Source organism: Thunnus maccoyii, chromosome 15, assembly GCF_910596095.1.
Source record: "Thunnus maccoyii chromosome 15, fThuMac1.1, whole genome shotgun sequence".
Classification (NCBI taxonomy): domain Eukaryota; kingdom Metazoa; phylum Chordata; class Actinopteri; order Scombriformes; family Scombridae; genus Thunnus; species Thunnus maccoyii.
The window spans coordinates 24247451-24264351 of record NC_056547.1 but is presented as its reverse complement, the minus strand read 5'-3'; the positions used below and the strand labels follow the sequence as shown (position 1 = coordinate 24264351).

At 40.4% G+C, this 16901-nt stretch overlaps 2 protein-coding genes across 2 annotated transcripts; both read left to right on the top strand.

Moving 5' to 3' along the window:
- Positions 1-1748: 1748 nt before the first annotated feature.
- Positions 1749-11442, top strand: txlna (taxilin alpha). The gene is made up of 11 exons (XM_042434858.1): positions 1749-1853; positions 2761-2953; positions 5016-5279; positions 5498-5589; positions 7169-7339; positions 7530-7724; positions 7921-8040; positions 8148-8222; positions 8319-8411; positions 8504-8599; positions 8955-11442. The coding sequence occupies exons 2-11, from the start codon at positions 2770-2772 to the stop codon at positions 9297-9299; spliced, it is 1635 nt and encodes a 544-aa protein (XP_042290792.1). The 5' UTR covers positions 1749-1853; positions 2761-2769; the 3' UTR covers positions 9300-11442.
- Positions 11443-12237: 795 nt separating this feature from the next.
- On the top strand, positions 12238-16887 carry eif3i (eukaryotic translation initiation factor 3, subunit I). Its single transcript, XM_042434861.1, has 11 exons — positions 12238-12369; positions 13393-13485; positions 13571-13658; positions 13799-13864; positions 14058-14207; positions 14621-14748; positions 14998-15108; positions 15638-15727; positions 15842-15915; positions 16083-16175; positions 16293-16887. The coding sequence occupies exons 1-11, from the start codon at positions 12367-12369 to the stop codon at positions 16372-16374; spliced, it is 978 nt and encodes a 325-aa protein (XP_042290795.1). The 5' UTR covers positions 12238-12366; the 3' UTR covers positions 16375-16887.
- Positions 16888-16901: the final 14 nt, after the last annotated feature.

Below are 16901 nucleotides of genomic sequence, written 5' to 3'. Positions count from 1 at the left end.
ATATTGTCCAAAAATCAGGCACCCCGGAGGCAAAGATCCACCTATAAACTGCTCTCACAGGTGACGCTCCTTCCACCGGGCGGAGCTAACAGAGGCACCTACTTGACACTTTTCTAAGATAAAAAAAATCTGGGATTCAGAAATTGTGCAGTGATTTACATTAAAAAGTATTATAAGTTAAACTATATGTATGTTCTGATACATTGACAGGGATTCAGATGCAATTCTAATCACTTCTGAGAAGTGGAGAAAAAGCCTCATTAGAACATGTCACAGGAAAAAAATAAAATGAAATGAAATAGGAGGTGAGGATACAAGCCTTTTCTGCTTTTCTTGATCTTTTTCCTGATCAGGATATTCTGGGCTATATTTTTGGATAATTGTGTTTAGAGTAAAAGTTTGTCTTAGTCAGGCTGCATGATCAGGAACCTTGTTATCTATTGGGAATTGAAAAGACATCACTAAATATCCCAAATCTGACTTGTCTTCCGTCCTAGAAGCTGTTCATGTCTATATCAAAATCTAAAGCCATGCTTGGCTTGGTCAAGTAATGTTGTCTACGCTACAAATGTTTACAATGCTACATGTTTGTAAAATACTTTTCATATGCCATCACTGACCAGTACTGATGTATTGTCTGCTCTGGTCCTCTCATTTCTTTTACATGTATTTATTTTCTCTATTCTTGTTTTTGGTTTTTTCATTTTCTCAAAATTACCCATCTTAAAACTGTGACTTGACTTGACTTTACCGACGGTATGAATGAGTGACGAGAAACTAATACACTTCAACTGAACATGACACACAAACATGAACATGGGAAAAAAATACATATAGGAAACAGCAACAATATTAAAAATGTAAAGAAAATATATTAAATTTAAAGTTGTTCAGTGGAAATACTGTACAAAACAAATAAAGTTATGTTGCAACCCTTTAATGCATATGTTTCTTCTCTCATCACAGACATGCTATGTGAAGAGATGTTACTGTACTCTTTACTTTAAGGTGGCACCCTACTTGGTTGAAGTGAAATAGTTTTGTGTATAGATTTCTCTTAGAAAAATTAAGCCACATATTCTACAAAAAGTCAGAACCTCGTGAAATATTTTGACCTGTATGACATTACTAAAGGGATACTATTTTGTGTTTTAAAGCTCAAATTGCATCATGCCAATATATGCAGTTTGGCTAATTTCTTTCTTTTTTTTCAGTGTTTTGGTCCATTAAATTTTGCTCTCATTTCATGGGAGAGTGATTTCCATATTACTTAAAACTAGAAACTGTACATTGGGCCTTTGGTGCATGACCAAACATCATAGTCCATTAATAAAAGCAATCTGTCAATGTGTGTCTTTTCTAAATGTCCTGTTTGAGCTAATTTATTAATATTTATTATTTATTTTAACCCCATTTAACCCAATCCAGTAGCAAGTGGTTAAAATAGGTCCTCCTTGATTTAAATAAGCCTAAGTAAGCCATTTACTAATCAAGCCCTCCAAATATTTTTTAAAACATTTAATCTACATATTCCAAGACTGTGACATTTATTTGCTTTAAGGCAGTGTTTTATGCTGTAGCTTAGTTAATGCTGACATAAAAATGAATTGTGTTAGTTTACAGAACCATCCACGAATACGGATTTTCAAAGAGTTTCCTGAAAGGCACATGTACTAATTCATAAATACAATAGATGGCGACAAACGATCGAGCCGGTGATGGAAACAACCATTAAAAACTACAAAGAAGAAGAAGCCAAAGTTATGACCGGAAGTATTTTTTTTTCTGGCTCACGCTGTTGAGGAAACCTGCAGTTCACAGACGCACCATCTATTTCCTCCTTGAGTCTAAAGGTAAACAGTGCCTTAGTATAACAAGTATATGTGTAGTGTGCGGGTGTTTTAAATGTTTATGTCCTGTAAACGTAAACTAACAGAAGCTAAGTGGTAGTCGTGAACGCTAATTTAGCCCTAACTGTCGGCTAGCGAGCGTTAGCCTGTGCGAGCTAACGTCAGGTAAAACCTTGATAAAGCTAAAACTGACCAGGGGATTTGGAAGTCCACATGCCAAGCTTAAACTAGAATTATCACTTTTTTAACTAGGTAGTTTTAGTTGGCTATTTAACTAGTCTATGTGACTGAATTACATATAACTCAGCGATAGCTGCACTCATGGCACTTGAAAAGTGTCAGTTCAGCTTCCACCAACCAACAAAGCAGCGTTCATCTTTATTTCAGCAATGTCAAAACTGTACCAACATAAGACAACATTAAACGTCAGGACGACAGTTAGCAGTAGGTGGTTCAGTTGGTGTTTTATGTGACCTTGTCTCCTGTCAGCTGAGCCTGTATTGGGCCTAGAAAAGAAAAAACGTGTGTGATGTTTCGTTTTTCACTGAGTCATTCGCATACATTATTTAAGTATAAGTATATTTAAACAGCTGGCTCAAGGGTAAATAAGTCTGCCACATGTTATTTAAAGAAAATAACTCGGTGTCATTGCCTTTGATCCAATTATTACAGGTGTTTATCAGTTCAGTTCAATTTTATTGTCATAACACATTGTGCAGGAACATATGAAACGAAAGGAAGACTGCGGCTTCACCGAGGGCAGGAAAGGGAGGGGTAGGGATGGGTATATACACGTTAAAAGACAGCCACAATATAGTAAATAAATAGTAATATAATATAGTAAAAGAAATAGTAGAAACACACTGAGAAGAATATCAATATATGTACAAACTTTTTGTACTTGTAACAGATATCAGAGATGAAAAAACAAGACACAGAAGAGTCTGCCAGCCAGGGCAGTGAGGATGCTCCACCTACCGCAGAGGGAGTGGAGTCACCTGCAGCTGCAAAAGACAGCGTGGACAGCAGCAGCCCCAAAGAGTCTGAACCACAGACACCACAGACAGATACACCTCCACAAAGTGACGAGGCAGGAAGCGAAGGTAAGTTTTTACTTATTTTAAAGGTAAATTGTATGTTGTTGTTTACATAACTCTCTCTAGTACATGAGAACCAAATTTTGTTGTCTGCCCGTCACAGAAGGGTACGTTATTATAATAAAAAACTTTATTTACACAGCACTTACAAAGTGCTTTACATAGTCAAAACATTGAAGGAATACAACTCTGCAGTAAAATCAGACAGTTAGATAAAATAAAACAGAATAAAATAACCCAGGTATAAGAGTAAAAGTAATAATAATAAAACAATATTAGTAATAAAACAGATAAGACATGTTGGAGATAAAACAATGTGGTGTCAATTAAAAACAAGGCCTTCCTTAAAAGATAAGTTTAGGGAAGTGATTTAAAAAATGTCATGTCACTGATTCTGCAAGCCTCAGATATTCAGGCAGGGAGATCCAGAGCTGAGAGGCCTTGTCTGCAAAGGCCAGGTCACCTTTAGTCTTGAGGCGTGACTTAGGAAGAGCCGGACAGGCCCTGCCTAAGATCTGAGGCTGTGCTCTGGGCTGTAGGGGACTAATAACTCAGCAATGTAGTGGGTGCTAGGGTGCTGGGTGCTAAGCCATGAAGTGCTTTAAAAATAATCAGTAAAATCTTAAAGTCATTGTTGTGTAAATGTACAAAGGATATGTTGTAATAGAAGTCCATCTGATAACAATGATTGCTATCAATGTCTCTGTATCTTCCACTGTTACACATTGAAAAAAACTGCACACCAAATCCCACTTAAAAATCTGCCATTGCAATGTGGTGCTTAACAGCAACTGTATTCACCTGTGTGGAACATCACTGAAGGTCCTTATACAAACTGTAACAACCCTAAGACTAAAGACAGTATACTGTATAGTGTTGATGATCTGCGAAGCAGGACATGGTTTTAATAATCAACTTTCTTGTTATGGATGCATGTGGCTCATCAAAGACACTGGTAAGTTATCTAGGGATGCACAATATTGGATATTTTGCAGATATTTTCCAACTCATTTTGGTCGATTGCCAATGCCGATACCGATATATATGTACATATTTTTTCCAGCTGGCTGAGGAGACTGTTATGCATGTAATCATAGATTGTACTAAGTATGATCAAGAAAGACCATATATGAGGGAAGAACTTAGGAAGACTGGAGTTCAGGAGTTCAGGAGTTCGGCATTAAAACTTTAATGAACCTGCCAAATGGGCGGAGCAGTAGAGATTTATGTGAGTTTATTAGACAGACAGGATTAATGGGTAGTATTTAATCTCTGATCCACACACCGAAGCACAAGGTGATGGTAATGCACCTAATACGCTGGTTGTCAACTGCTGTTATAAACCCAAAAGAAGAAGGTTTTTTCAGACAGAGTGGTACATCCTGTCAGCCGAGGTGTTTCCTATCTGTGCAGCCAAACACAGTAGCTCCTCCTGCGGACTGTTTCACCCTGATTCACCCTGACGGTCCCGGTGCTTCCTCAGCAGGCTCCACTTCACTCAGTTGCCTGACAGACCCACTGCTTCTTCCCTCTTTAACCCGAATAACAAACTGGGGCTCAGTGCTCTGGTTGGATGGGAGAGCCGGGGCTAGCTGGGCGGCTAGCTGGCTTCCCTCCGGCCATGCTGCGGCTAATGCTCCACTAGCACTGCTTGTTTCATCAGTCACTTGTCATTTTTGATGTCGCAGATATCTGACTTTTTAAAATTTAATTAGTATTATCTTGCATCAAAAGAATGCATATTGACAATCCACAGAGAGTGTGCCTGCAGTTTCTGCATTCAGCTGTGGGTTATGAGTGTAGATTTTGGGAGTAATGCCAATCTAAAGGCTAAAGAGGGACCATTGCTCTATGATTTGGTGAGACTTTTTGCCAAAATCTGATTTAAGAGGAGAAATTTGTTGTAGTATAAAACGGACTAAATGCAGGATGTATTGCCAGTAGCCGTCTCAAATCCCAGGTTTTAGTATTGTAGGATATACTTTACATGTTCATATTTTTCTCAAAAAGTCAAGAGTCAAGAAGTCACAAAATGTGCTTTGTGTTTTGTTCCCTCCTCTGTGTCTAGTTGCAGAGGCAGCATTGTCTCAGTGTGACAAGGCTGAAGAGCTGAGCAGGCAGCTGGAGGACATCCTCAGCACCTACTGCCGGGAAACTATTTCAGATGATGCCAGCACCCTGCCTAATGGCCAGTCACACAGCCCAGAGCTCAATGGTATAACTAATGAGAGGGAGGACTACAAGCCAGAGGAGGGCAAAGTCAACGGGGGTGACAACAGAGTGGAGAAGGAGCAAAAGAAGACTCAGGAGAAGAAGAAAGTGAAGGGTCTGGGTAAGAAGTAGCTGACTTTTTCCATTAGTATTTGCAGAAAGACTTTGGATTCATTGTTCAGTCTCCAGTGAGCAAAAAGTCTGGAACGTTAGTGTAACACTGTGTACTGCTCACTTAAGAGAGGCTATGTATATTTTCTTAGATTGGTGATACTATCAGACTGTGTGTAGTTGCACAGATGTTTCATTCTGTCACGTCTGTTTTTCTTGTTCATGCAGGCAAAGAGATCACCCTCCTCATGCAGACTCTGAACACACTGAGCACCCCGGAGGAAAAGCTTGCAGGCCTCTGTAAGAAGTATGCTGAACTGGTAAGTGGATTCTACAAAGGGGTTCTTTTTATTCTAGAGCCTTTTTTGAGTTATACTTGATCTATTTTAAATGAACTGTAAAACATTTTTTGTGAGACCCTAAATTATGAGAAATTTATGTTTTATTTTCTGTAATTGTATGAATTTATATATTTATATTTTTTTCAAGTCAGCAGGCTCTTTTTTCTGTAATAGTGCAGCTGGTGGGCACAAGGTTGTTATGGGAAAAAACAGATATTTTAACATTTTTCACTTTCAAAATGTGCCCACTATGGAATAACTATGGGTTGGTGTGGTTCAACTTTAGTTAATTTATTTGTATTGTGCAGGTGAGTTTTTCAAGACAGACCATCTGTATGTTTGAGATTGTGTCAGAGCTGATAGATGAAGGTTGGTCTGCATTGTTGTGTATTACTGAAGGTGGAAAAGAGTTTAAAAGGCTTCAAACTAACTGTTGGGACTGCAGCTGAACACTTTATTGTTCCAGCGTCAACATCAAAGTGTTGGCATGTACAATAGTCAATCTACACAGGGAACAATTTAAAGGGGACTTATTATGCTCATTTCCAGCTCTATATTTTTACTCTGGGACTCCACTAGCTTTGTTTGATTCACAGTTCAAAAAACTCCTTTATCTATGTTATACTGATCCTTTATGCAGCCCCTCAGTTCAGCCTCTGTCTCTAACAGGCAGTCTTAGCTCCTGTCTCTTTAAGGCCCCCCTCCCGATGAGCCCACTCTGTTTTGATTGGCCAGTTTTCAGGAAGCCTGCCGAGGGGCAGCCGTATCAGAGTCATGTTAAGTTACCGCCGATTAAAACCCAACATTTCCTGCTTTACTGCTTCATAATAAAGCTTTTAAATGATGAAATAACCAGAGAAGAATTGAAGAATTTACAGGAAGTGAAACAGGGTCCTCACAGAATTGGCAGAGCTTTGTTAGTGGTGCTAAAAAACAATCAACACAACAACATATGGAGATATTTGGAACTATTTGCTCAGTGGATCAGATAGAAATAATGCAGGGACGAATAGTACAAGCAGAAACAGCCATAGTGATGATGATGTTTGATGAAGAGCTGCAGACGACCAGCTCACCTCCAACAAGTAAAGTACTTATTTTACCTTGCTGTGCTGTTTAATGGAAAAGCACTCAGTGTGCCAGCTCGACTCGAGTCACGGCTCGGCCTGACTACCCCCAAAACAACGGAAAAATGCCATAATGTTAGCAGAGCAGAGCAGTGAACTTGCACTCTGTGTGTGGAGCAGATGACCATATAAAGAAATCTGTCACGAGCCGGCGTCAGCTCCGGCTGAAAGTAGAAAAAACAGTTGGAAACGGAGTGTTCAAATCAGTCTGAAACCAGTGCTTCTTGCTCACAGGGATTACTTCAACATACGTTTACCTCATTATTTGATACTTTGCCACGTTTAATATGAACATCTGACATTGTAACATTTTATGTTATATATGACTGAAAATAAGGAAAAGCATAATAGGTCCCCTTTAAGGCAAATATCAGTCTAATCCCAGGTTTGACAGTGGAACTTCACAAAATGTGTATGTGTGTTTGTGACAGTTGGAAGAGCACCGTAACACCCAGAAGCAGATGCGAGTGCTGCAGAAGAAGCAGAACCAGCTGGTCCAGGAGAAAGACAACCTGAGGAATGAACACAGCAAGGCCATCCTGGCCCGCAGCAAGCTGGAAAGCCTCTGCAGGGAGCTGCAGAGACACAACCGCACGCTCAAGGTACACGACAGGCACAAACATCCTGTATTATCAGCATATAGATGACTACTAGCTGCATAGAATTGATAAACAACTCCTGCAACCACGTCTCTCTTCAAGTTTCTGCTTCTGTTGCTGTACAGCATTATAATACATGTTCACTTCATTTAAATGTATATCAATGTTATCATGTGCCACTTCGTCTCCACAGGAGGAAGGGATGCAGAGAACCCGTCTGGAGGAAGAGAAAAGGAAGGAAGTGACATCCCATTTTCAGGTGACACTGAATGACATCCAGGCTCAGATGGAGCAGCATAATGAGAGGAACGCCAGCCTCCGACAGGAGAACACAGAGCTGGCTGAAAAGCTCAAGAAGCTCTATGAACAGTACAAGCTGCGGGAAGAGGTGTGTGAGCTTTTTTTAAAAAAAAATGAAGTGCATTATATGAGTCTTTAATTTCGAGCTATTAGTGGAATGTTTGATTACTTTTTAGAAAGCAGTTGAATCTCAATGAGAATATGAACAACCATGTGAATTTTCTACATTAATACAGGATCAGTAACATGCATTTTTAACTCTGACCTTGTGTGACCTCTAACAGCACATAGACAAAGTGGTAAAGCACAAGGACCTGCAGCAACAGCTGGTGGACACCAAGCTTCACCAGGCTCAGGAACTGCTGAAGGAGTCAGAGGAACGCCACGACAGAGAGAAAGACTTTGTAAGTATCCATTTTACAGGCAGACACATACAGAAAACACAATCACCTGTTTATACATGAACGTCACAATAATAATCATCTTCCCTCGTCTGATTCTCCCTCCCCAGCTGCTGAAAGAAGCTGTGGAGTCTCAAAGGATGTGCGAGCTGATGAAGCAGCAGGAAGTTCACCTCAAACAGCAGGTTTCCCCACAAGTCCTTTACTCTTCACCTTTTACAGTTCGACTGTGAATTGACTCAGTTACATCTACATATGCTAAACCTGTGTTGTTTTCACAGCTTTCACTGTACACAGAGAAGTTTGAAGAGTTTCAGACCACTTTGTCCAAGAGCAACGAAGTCTTCACCACGTTCAAACAGGAGATGGAGAAGGTGAGGTGTCAGTGTGATTGTGAGGGGCGAGTGTTGCACATTTTCCCGAGTTGTCTGCTGGTGCGACAGTTTTGTTTCCTTTATGCTCACAGATGACTAAAAAGATCAAAAAGCTGGAGAAGGAGACGGCCATGTATCGCTCCAGATGGGAGAGCAGCAATAAGGCTCTTCTGGAGATGGCTGAGGAGGTAATGCAGTTTTCGGTTTTTATGGTTTTGCTGACTGTAAATGCACATTAATTTACTGTAAGTAACCATTTCTATTTGTTAATAAAATGTTTTGGTAATTACAGTGGATTCCTGCACATACCTCAGTAAAATCAAGTTAGCTGTACTTCATCTAACAATAATATGTAGAGTAGTGAACTGAAAAACCTTTAGTTATTGCAAATTATATGTAATTGGCCTAATAAAGAGGATGGAAATGTCATTAGAAATAAGTTTTTAGTTAATTTGTGTCCCAAATTGGCTCAGTGCAGATAACTGTAACACAGAATCATAGATAGAAATAAACATTAGTATCTTTGTGTGTGTTTGTCTACAGAAAGCTGTGCGGGACCGTGACTTCGAGGCACTCCAGGGTAAAGTCCAGCGGCTGGAGAAGCTGCGGCGGGCGCTCAAAGTGGAACGCAACGAGCTCAACAAGAAGGTCCAGAACCTCAGCGGTCAGAACAGCGGCACGGCAGAACCCCCCACCTCCGACCCAGGGACCGACTCCCCCTCTCCTCCACCCACAGACTCTCTGCTGGAAGCCAGCTTAGAGCCCAGCGACCGCCCCGTCCCCGACAGCACCTCCTCCTGCTCCCACTCCTGCCACTGTGAGCCAGAACTGGACACAGACACCCTACTAGAAGAGGCTCGCTCTCAGCCCGTCGCCGCACAAGAATGAAGCTTCTCACAGGGGGGACGACGCTGCTCAATATTCCCTCTCCTCCCCCTTCAGCATCAAGCCACCAAACGATAAGCCACCAGCCTGCAAGCCACTACTCCTCCTCTGCTGGATGAAGCTGATGTTATAAACACTGGTCTAGAAGCAGATCAGATAGTCACACCCATATATGTTTCAGGCAGAATATCTGATCTGCGGTCCTGCTCGTACACTCTGCAGGCTTTATTAAGGTGATGGGAAGATTGTGCCTCATCTGTCAGTACATTTACATGCACATTATAACTCAATTACTGTGAATAACCAGATTAAGGTAATAGTTTGATTAAAGCATTGACATGGTTCTAATAAGCCAATTTTCCTCCAATGATCACATTCATGATTTATATAACAGCAGGTGTGGCTGCCTGAAGGAAACATCTTAATAGCACTACACAGTAGAGGAAGAAAATGAAGCCATGTAATTGGTGTTTCATTCATGATTTCATTTATTGTTGCAAAATGAACCCCATGTTCGCTGACGCCCCAAAAACATACTTAGACACACTGCGTTCAGTCCCTGACGTCTCTGCATTCACACACAGAATCAAAACGCCGAAAGTCATCAGACTCACGGTGTATACATATCACAGCATGTTATCCAGCTCTGTGTCGCTCCAATTTCAACCTCAACCCGACGTAGACGACTCAGTTTACATGATAGTTGCAACGATCAGTAATAATCTAATAATTATTGTCCATGTAAATGCACTGACTGCCTCTGCGTTGTGATGTTTTACTTCACATTCCCTTTTTGACCACAGAACCGCTTGGCGAGTCATCAGAGGTTGAATGATAGGTGTGTGTGTGTGTGTGTGTTCGTTTGTGTTTTTCAGTGTGGTTGGGAGGGGTTTGATTCATAGCTTGCAGTATTCTAAAGGTGAAGTCTTAACAGAAATGTCAAACAAATCATTTCTTTTGCCAGTACAATTCTTAATAACGTAAAAAAAATAAATCTACAATCCTACATAGCCAGTTAAATTATTGAAGGAAATTTCCCATTCTTCCTTTTTTCTTTGTTTTTCCACACAGGTCAGATCAGTTTTTTCAGTTTTCAGTTCTTGCTTGTAGACTATTTTTAGGGAAATGTTCCCTTTATCTTCTTGTTTGCATCACACTTCTTCATTTGCGCATTCGTATTTATTGTTTGAAGCATAATCTCTGATATTGCAAAGTATGTATTTTTAAGAGCACCACTGTAAAAAATAAGTTTATTTTGTATTAATTTAGATCATTTAAACAGGTGTTATGTGAACTTTTCATTCCTAACCTTTCTGAGTTCTGTTCCTCTTAGTTAAATTTCTTTTACATGTTTTGCAGTCAGCTTATAACCTTGTAATCACAACCCCTTAAAACCTGTTAAACTCCATCTGTGTGTGTGTGTGTGTGTGTGTGTGTGTGTCTCTCTCTCACGTGGCTAAGATTGTCTCCTCCCAACCCTGGTAATTGCAGTAGCTAGTAATCAGGTTTTAACAAGAGAATGTTCAAGGACCTCTATGCAACGCTTGCCTCTTGGTTTTATTCTGTGGCAGTCTGAACTGACAAGCACTTAACTGAGAATGTATATTCATCATATCCACTGTCCTGCATGGATGTACTGTATAAACAAACAACACATCTCACAGCAGAACTCTGTTTCTGCTGAAGTTTGAACCCTGTTAATTGAGCTACCCTCAATTGTTGCTTAATACAGAACATAACATTGTGCATCTCCCTGGTGCTTTTAAAAGTTGCAGTTACTGAGCCGAGTGGGAATGCAGAAGGAAAATGAGAGCAAATATGTTATTGGACTTCCGAATGATTGTTTCACTCCCAAACATGCCCATTTCTCTTCAGACATTCATTCTTATGTACTACTTAATATGTAGCATCGGTAACAAGGTGACAACTGATAAAATCAGTCACTTTCAACTTAAATAGAAATGGCAAACCAAATTTCTTCCATTGTCCCACAGGACAGATTCATTGTACCTCCGGTCCCACAGTGGATTTGGAGGTTCATTGACCATGAGAAGGAACCAAAGATGTTTCCTTTTTTGTCTTTTGCAGTACTTTTATCTGGCCCTGTATATTTTGTTTCTTGTTAAATAAAAGATGTAACAGTGTATATTTGAGTTGTTGGATCATTTGAAACGGACTACTCGACGTGTAGAAATCCAGAACAAGCACTGTTCATTCAGCTCCAGCTGTGTCAGGGATTCTCAAATTTTTTCAGAATTGCAGGAGTTACTGTTTCACTGAAATCCTTGCACCTATATGTGATGTGAGAATAATTATGCTCTCTGCTAAATCCACGTTTTTGTGGGTTTGAGAGAGTAAAAGTTCTCAAGGACATCTTGGTGTCGGTGGATCCCACTAAGATTACTCATCTACACCATGGCTAGATGCTGGTGCTGCAACAACCTACATTGTGATTAATTACACTTTTCACATCAAAAAGGGCCATCAAAGTAAGATTTTAGTTATGGCACATCACACTTGAGTGACTGCAGGGAAAAAAAAAAACTAAGTAATGGGGATTTTGATTTTTAATGGGAATGAGTAAAATACTCCCTTGGTTACTCCCACTCTTATTAATCTTTTATTAATCATAGTGTGATGTATCATATGTGATTTTTGTATTATATATTTCATGTTTTCATAATTTTATAACTACATGGCTCCTTTTCTTGCCTTTTTTAGAGGGGTTTTACTCGTTTTAAACATTTAAACCATGCAGAAAACCCATCACAAATACCTTAATATATGCAGTATATTTTATTCACAGTCACGAATAAAATCTCATAAACACCTTCATTTGATCGTTATTGGGAAATTTATTAAGTGGTTTTTAATGTGTGCAGTGGGCTGCAGTGCGTCAGAGGGGACATTAGAGGGCGCGTTCACGTCATCTTGCTGTGACACAGAAACTACGTCATCTTCCTCTTCCGCCGCGGCTCCGGCGCCTGAAACACGAGTGTTCATCTTTTCTCTCTGTACAAGCGACATTAGTGAATATACTGGACCGAGTGGCAACATCTAGCTGACAAAAATGGTTCGTATAGTCTTTGATAAAAGTTTGCTTCGAGTTATATCTTGACCAGAATAATGCTCTTTCTCTCTCAGAGACCGTTAGCTCCAGTTTAGCTAACGTTAGCTTAAATTAGCTAGCCTTAACATAACTGTTAGCTGCATGATGTAGGTGATGCAAGATGATTCACCGGTTCTTGACAGCTGATAGAGCTGCACCTGTGTACCTTGAAAGATTAATAAACATGCCTAATATTAATAGCTGGTTTGTCATCACAGACCAAAAGCGAGTGACCTGCTCAAACACTACAGCTGTAGACATCAGTTATAGCTATCCTTATCTGTAAATGACATAAAGGCCTTTTCTAATCAGTTAAAAGACAGGTTCACAATTTTTCAAGTCTGTCTTAAAACATCAGTCAGGTGTCCATATGAACAGTGAGAGAGGTTTTCCTTGCTGTAATCATTCCTCCTGTTCATACTGATTTAAAAGTGTCAGTATTGTTGCTATTTCAAATGTACTTTCACTGTAAGTGATGGAGGCCAAAATCCACAGTGTGTCCACACAGTCATTTTGTGCAAAATGCCTTTAAAAGTTGATCTGAAGCTTATATCAGCAGTCTGAGTTATCATATCAAGTAGATTTCTGACACATTTACAGTCTTTGTGTTTCCTCAGACAGTGTTTTCTTGTTGAGCTGCGGTGGAAGTATAGTAACAAAAAGAAGAACTTTGGCAATAAAAAGACTGTAATGTTGAAAGATATCTACTTGATTTGACTCATTGATGACTGAAGCTTCACGTTAGCTTCAGATGAACTTACATACATTTTTGCACAGGAGGATGGCTATGGATGTCCCCCAGCACTTACACTGAAAGTACATTATGAAGGGTTAGGGTTAGGGTTAGGGTTAGGGTTAGGGTTACAGCAAGAAAAACCTATTTCAATGTTCATTTGGTCACCTGACTATTGTTTTAAGCTAGACTTAAAAGATTGTGAGCCCATCCTTAAAGACTGTCCAGATGCTGATATACGCTTTTTTTCACAGAAACCCATCCTGCTCCAGGGCCATGAGAGGTCCATCACTCAAATCAAGTACAACAGAGAAGGAGACTTGCTCTTCTCTGTAGCTAAAGACACGGTGAGTTGATAGTAACTCAGTTATGTACGGCTGTTATCAGTAGTGATTAGTATTAATGTTTCTGTTGTTGTATCTTCCACTGTAGGTAGCCAACGCGTGGTACTCAGTCAATGGTGAGAGGCTCGGTACCTACAACGGACACACAGGAGCTGTGTGGTGTGTTGACTGTGACTGTATCCTTTTTCAAGAAATACACTTGTTTTTCTTCTCTCAAACAAATAAAGCGATGTATCTTGCAGTATTGTGAAATAATGTCTGTAGTTGTGCTCGCTGAAGTGATACATTTTGGGTTCCTTAACATGTCCTGCCTCAGGGGACACAAAAAATGTATTGACAGGATCAGCAGACAACAGCTGTCGACTGTGGGACTGTGAGACAGGTAGGTAAAAGGAGTGATGTGTATTTGTGTTTTTCCCCATAGCAATGTTGCCTTCTCTAAACTTAGATTTGATTGTCAGGAAGTCTAAATTCCCCCAGTGCAACAGTAGTCAGCACTCACATTGTCAGTGCTTCATCTACTGTGTGCACCCGCAACACTAACCCCTGTGTCTCTGCCCCGCTGTGCTGCTCAGGTAAACAGCTGGCCCTGCTCAACACCAACTCTGCTGTCAGAACATGCGGCTTTGACTTCAGCGGCAACATCATCATGTTCTCCACAGACAAGCAGATGGGTTACCAGTGCTTCCTGAACTTCTTCGACCTGAGGGACCCACAGCAAATCGGTACATAGCACGTCTTACCATGAGCTAAAGAAGGAGAGACTTGAGTTTATTTTCAGCTGTCAGTTGCATTATTTAACCTGGAATTTGTTGACTGTTAAAAAGGCTGAGATAGACACCTTTTCCTCCCTACTTGAGTTTGCAGCTATGTATAGTAATGTATATAAAATGTATGTTGAATCAAATGCTTTTTTTTTGTTGACAAATACTGAAATACTGCTCTAGACAACATGCTGTAGCTCACAGTAACATAGCAACAATGAGACTACACAGTTCCAGTATTCAGGGTCGTTTTACTGTCTTAGTCAGAATGTATTTACTTAATGACAGTCACACAGATGGAGACTCTATTGATCAGCAGAAATATGACTCCTGTCAGTGGTATAACGAGTGAATCTTTCCTTGGGTCTTTGCAGAGGACAACCAGCCCTACCTGTCGATACCTTGCAGTGACCACAAGATTACAAGCGCTGTGTGGGGGCCTCTGGGAGAGTTTGTCATCGCCGGCCATGAGAACGGAGAGATCAACCAGTTCAACGCCAAGGTGGGTCACACTGGGTATTAAGATATTAAATAAACAAGTCTTATACTGATTTTTCAAGACTAAAATAATACATGAACTAGAATGGGGAAACATCTGCGTACTTTTCCAGCAAATATGTATAAATGTATTTTGGTGATGTAGGATATGAAGTATATTATTATGTGAAATTTCAAGCAAAAATACCCCGAAGTTGAATTGAAGAGAGAAGTGTTACTTTAATAATGTCGTTACTGTGTTATTTCTTGACAGTCTGGAGAGGTCCAGAAGAAGATAAAGGAACACAGCAGGCAGATCAATGACATCCAGACATCAGTGGATCTCACCATGGTGATCACTGCCTCAAAGGACAACACTGCTAAGGTAAAGACCTCTCTCTGTCTTCACCTGGTTCACTGTCTCCACCGCGCCCTCTCTTCTCTGCTGTCCACTCAGTTTGTGTGTGTGTGTGTGTGTGTGTGTGTGTGTGTGTGTGTGTGTGTGGAGGAGCTCAACCCTGATCTCGGTCAAACACCAATACAGAGAGAGGAGGCTGCAGTGCAAACAGAAGTGACATTAAAACATGGTTGAGAACTCTCAGGATAGTTTTTTCCCCATTCATTCATTCATTCATTCAAAAAAAAAAACACTGCACCGAAGTCTATAATAGTAGGAAAAACCCTGGTTTAGGTCATGAGATTGCTACTTCTGTTTGTTGCTTTTATACAACATGAGTAAAGCTTTGATGTTTATTGTGACATGTTTGTTTAAATGACTATTTTAAGCTGTATCACCACTCCTCTGCTAAATCCACAGTCCATGTATTGGTAGTCAGATTTTTATCTTGACTTGCCTGCTGTCTGATATCATACTTTGTTTCTGAGTGTTGAGTGTGTTCTGTGTTTCCTCTCAGCTGTTTGACTCCACTTCCCTGGATCACATCAAGACCTTCAAGACAGAGAGACCCGTCAACTCTGCTGCCATCTCTCCCATTATGGATCATGTAAGAGAAGACTCACACAGTACTATATGTATCCTACTCAGACATACACCTTTGTTTAATTTTTTCATCACCAACAGTTGACACTCATGTATGGTGTGTGTGTGTGTGATTCAGGTGGTGATGGGAGGTGGACAGGAGGCCATGGAGGTCACCACTACCTCCACCAGGATCGGCAAGTTTGAAGCCAGGTGAGGAAAATAAGGCTGTAGTTGATTACCAAGGACAAGAATGATAAACAAAGTTGAAACAAATCGCTGTGCTTGATTGAGGTTTATACTATCAGGAACCAAATTCTATGTTAGCATCACTTGTGTAAGTGTTCAAGTGGTAAACCGCCTTTCTTTGCTACACTTAGGTTCTTCCATGCAGCCTATGAAGAGGAGTTTGGCAGGGTCAAAGGTCATTTCGGTCCCATCAACTGTGTGGCATTCCACCCTGACGGCAAGAGGTAAGATATGAATATTTATGGGAGAAAACATCCCTAAAAATGTGAAGCAGTCTGGTCAAAAGTGCTTTGTGTGTTCTCGTTGTGCTAACAGTTTTCTGGTACTGTGGTTGTTTACAGTTACAGCAGTGGAGGAGAGGACGGATACGTAAGGATTCACTACTTTGACCCACAGTACTTTGACTTTGAGCTGGAGGCATAAACAGCCAGGCCTCTGGACCCCACAGCTTCAGCTAACATCGGACTCAGTCCAGTCAGGAAGGATTAACGGACTAGAGTGAATTTACAGTTGACTGACCACCTCGCCTCCTTCCCTTCATCTGAACTGATCTGAAGTGAGGGTACAAGTCACTTGTAGAAGTCTGCAGCCAGTGATTCAGTTTGGCTTGTGTACCTCTCACAGATCAGTTCAAATAAAGGAAAAGAGGTCAGAAAACCACTGACTGCATTTCAGTGGCAAGAGGGTTTGTGGTTTTTTTAAAAAAAAGAATTTTTGTAACATCACTTGGAAACTTTCTAGGTGGGATCATGAGCAACTAGGGTTCAATTTTTGTACTTTGGTTCTTCAAAGTTGTCATGACTGGACTTAATCCCACACTCCCTGATTCCCAGGTCTATTTAATCTGATTCTACAAAGAAGTAGGATTCGAGCTATTGATGCATTATCTGTTGTGAAACCATTCCACCAAAAGTCACCATAAAGTAACATATTCAAGTTCTGTCTGTGTG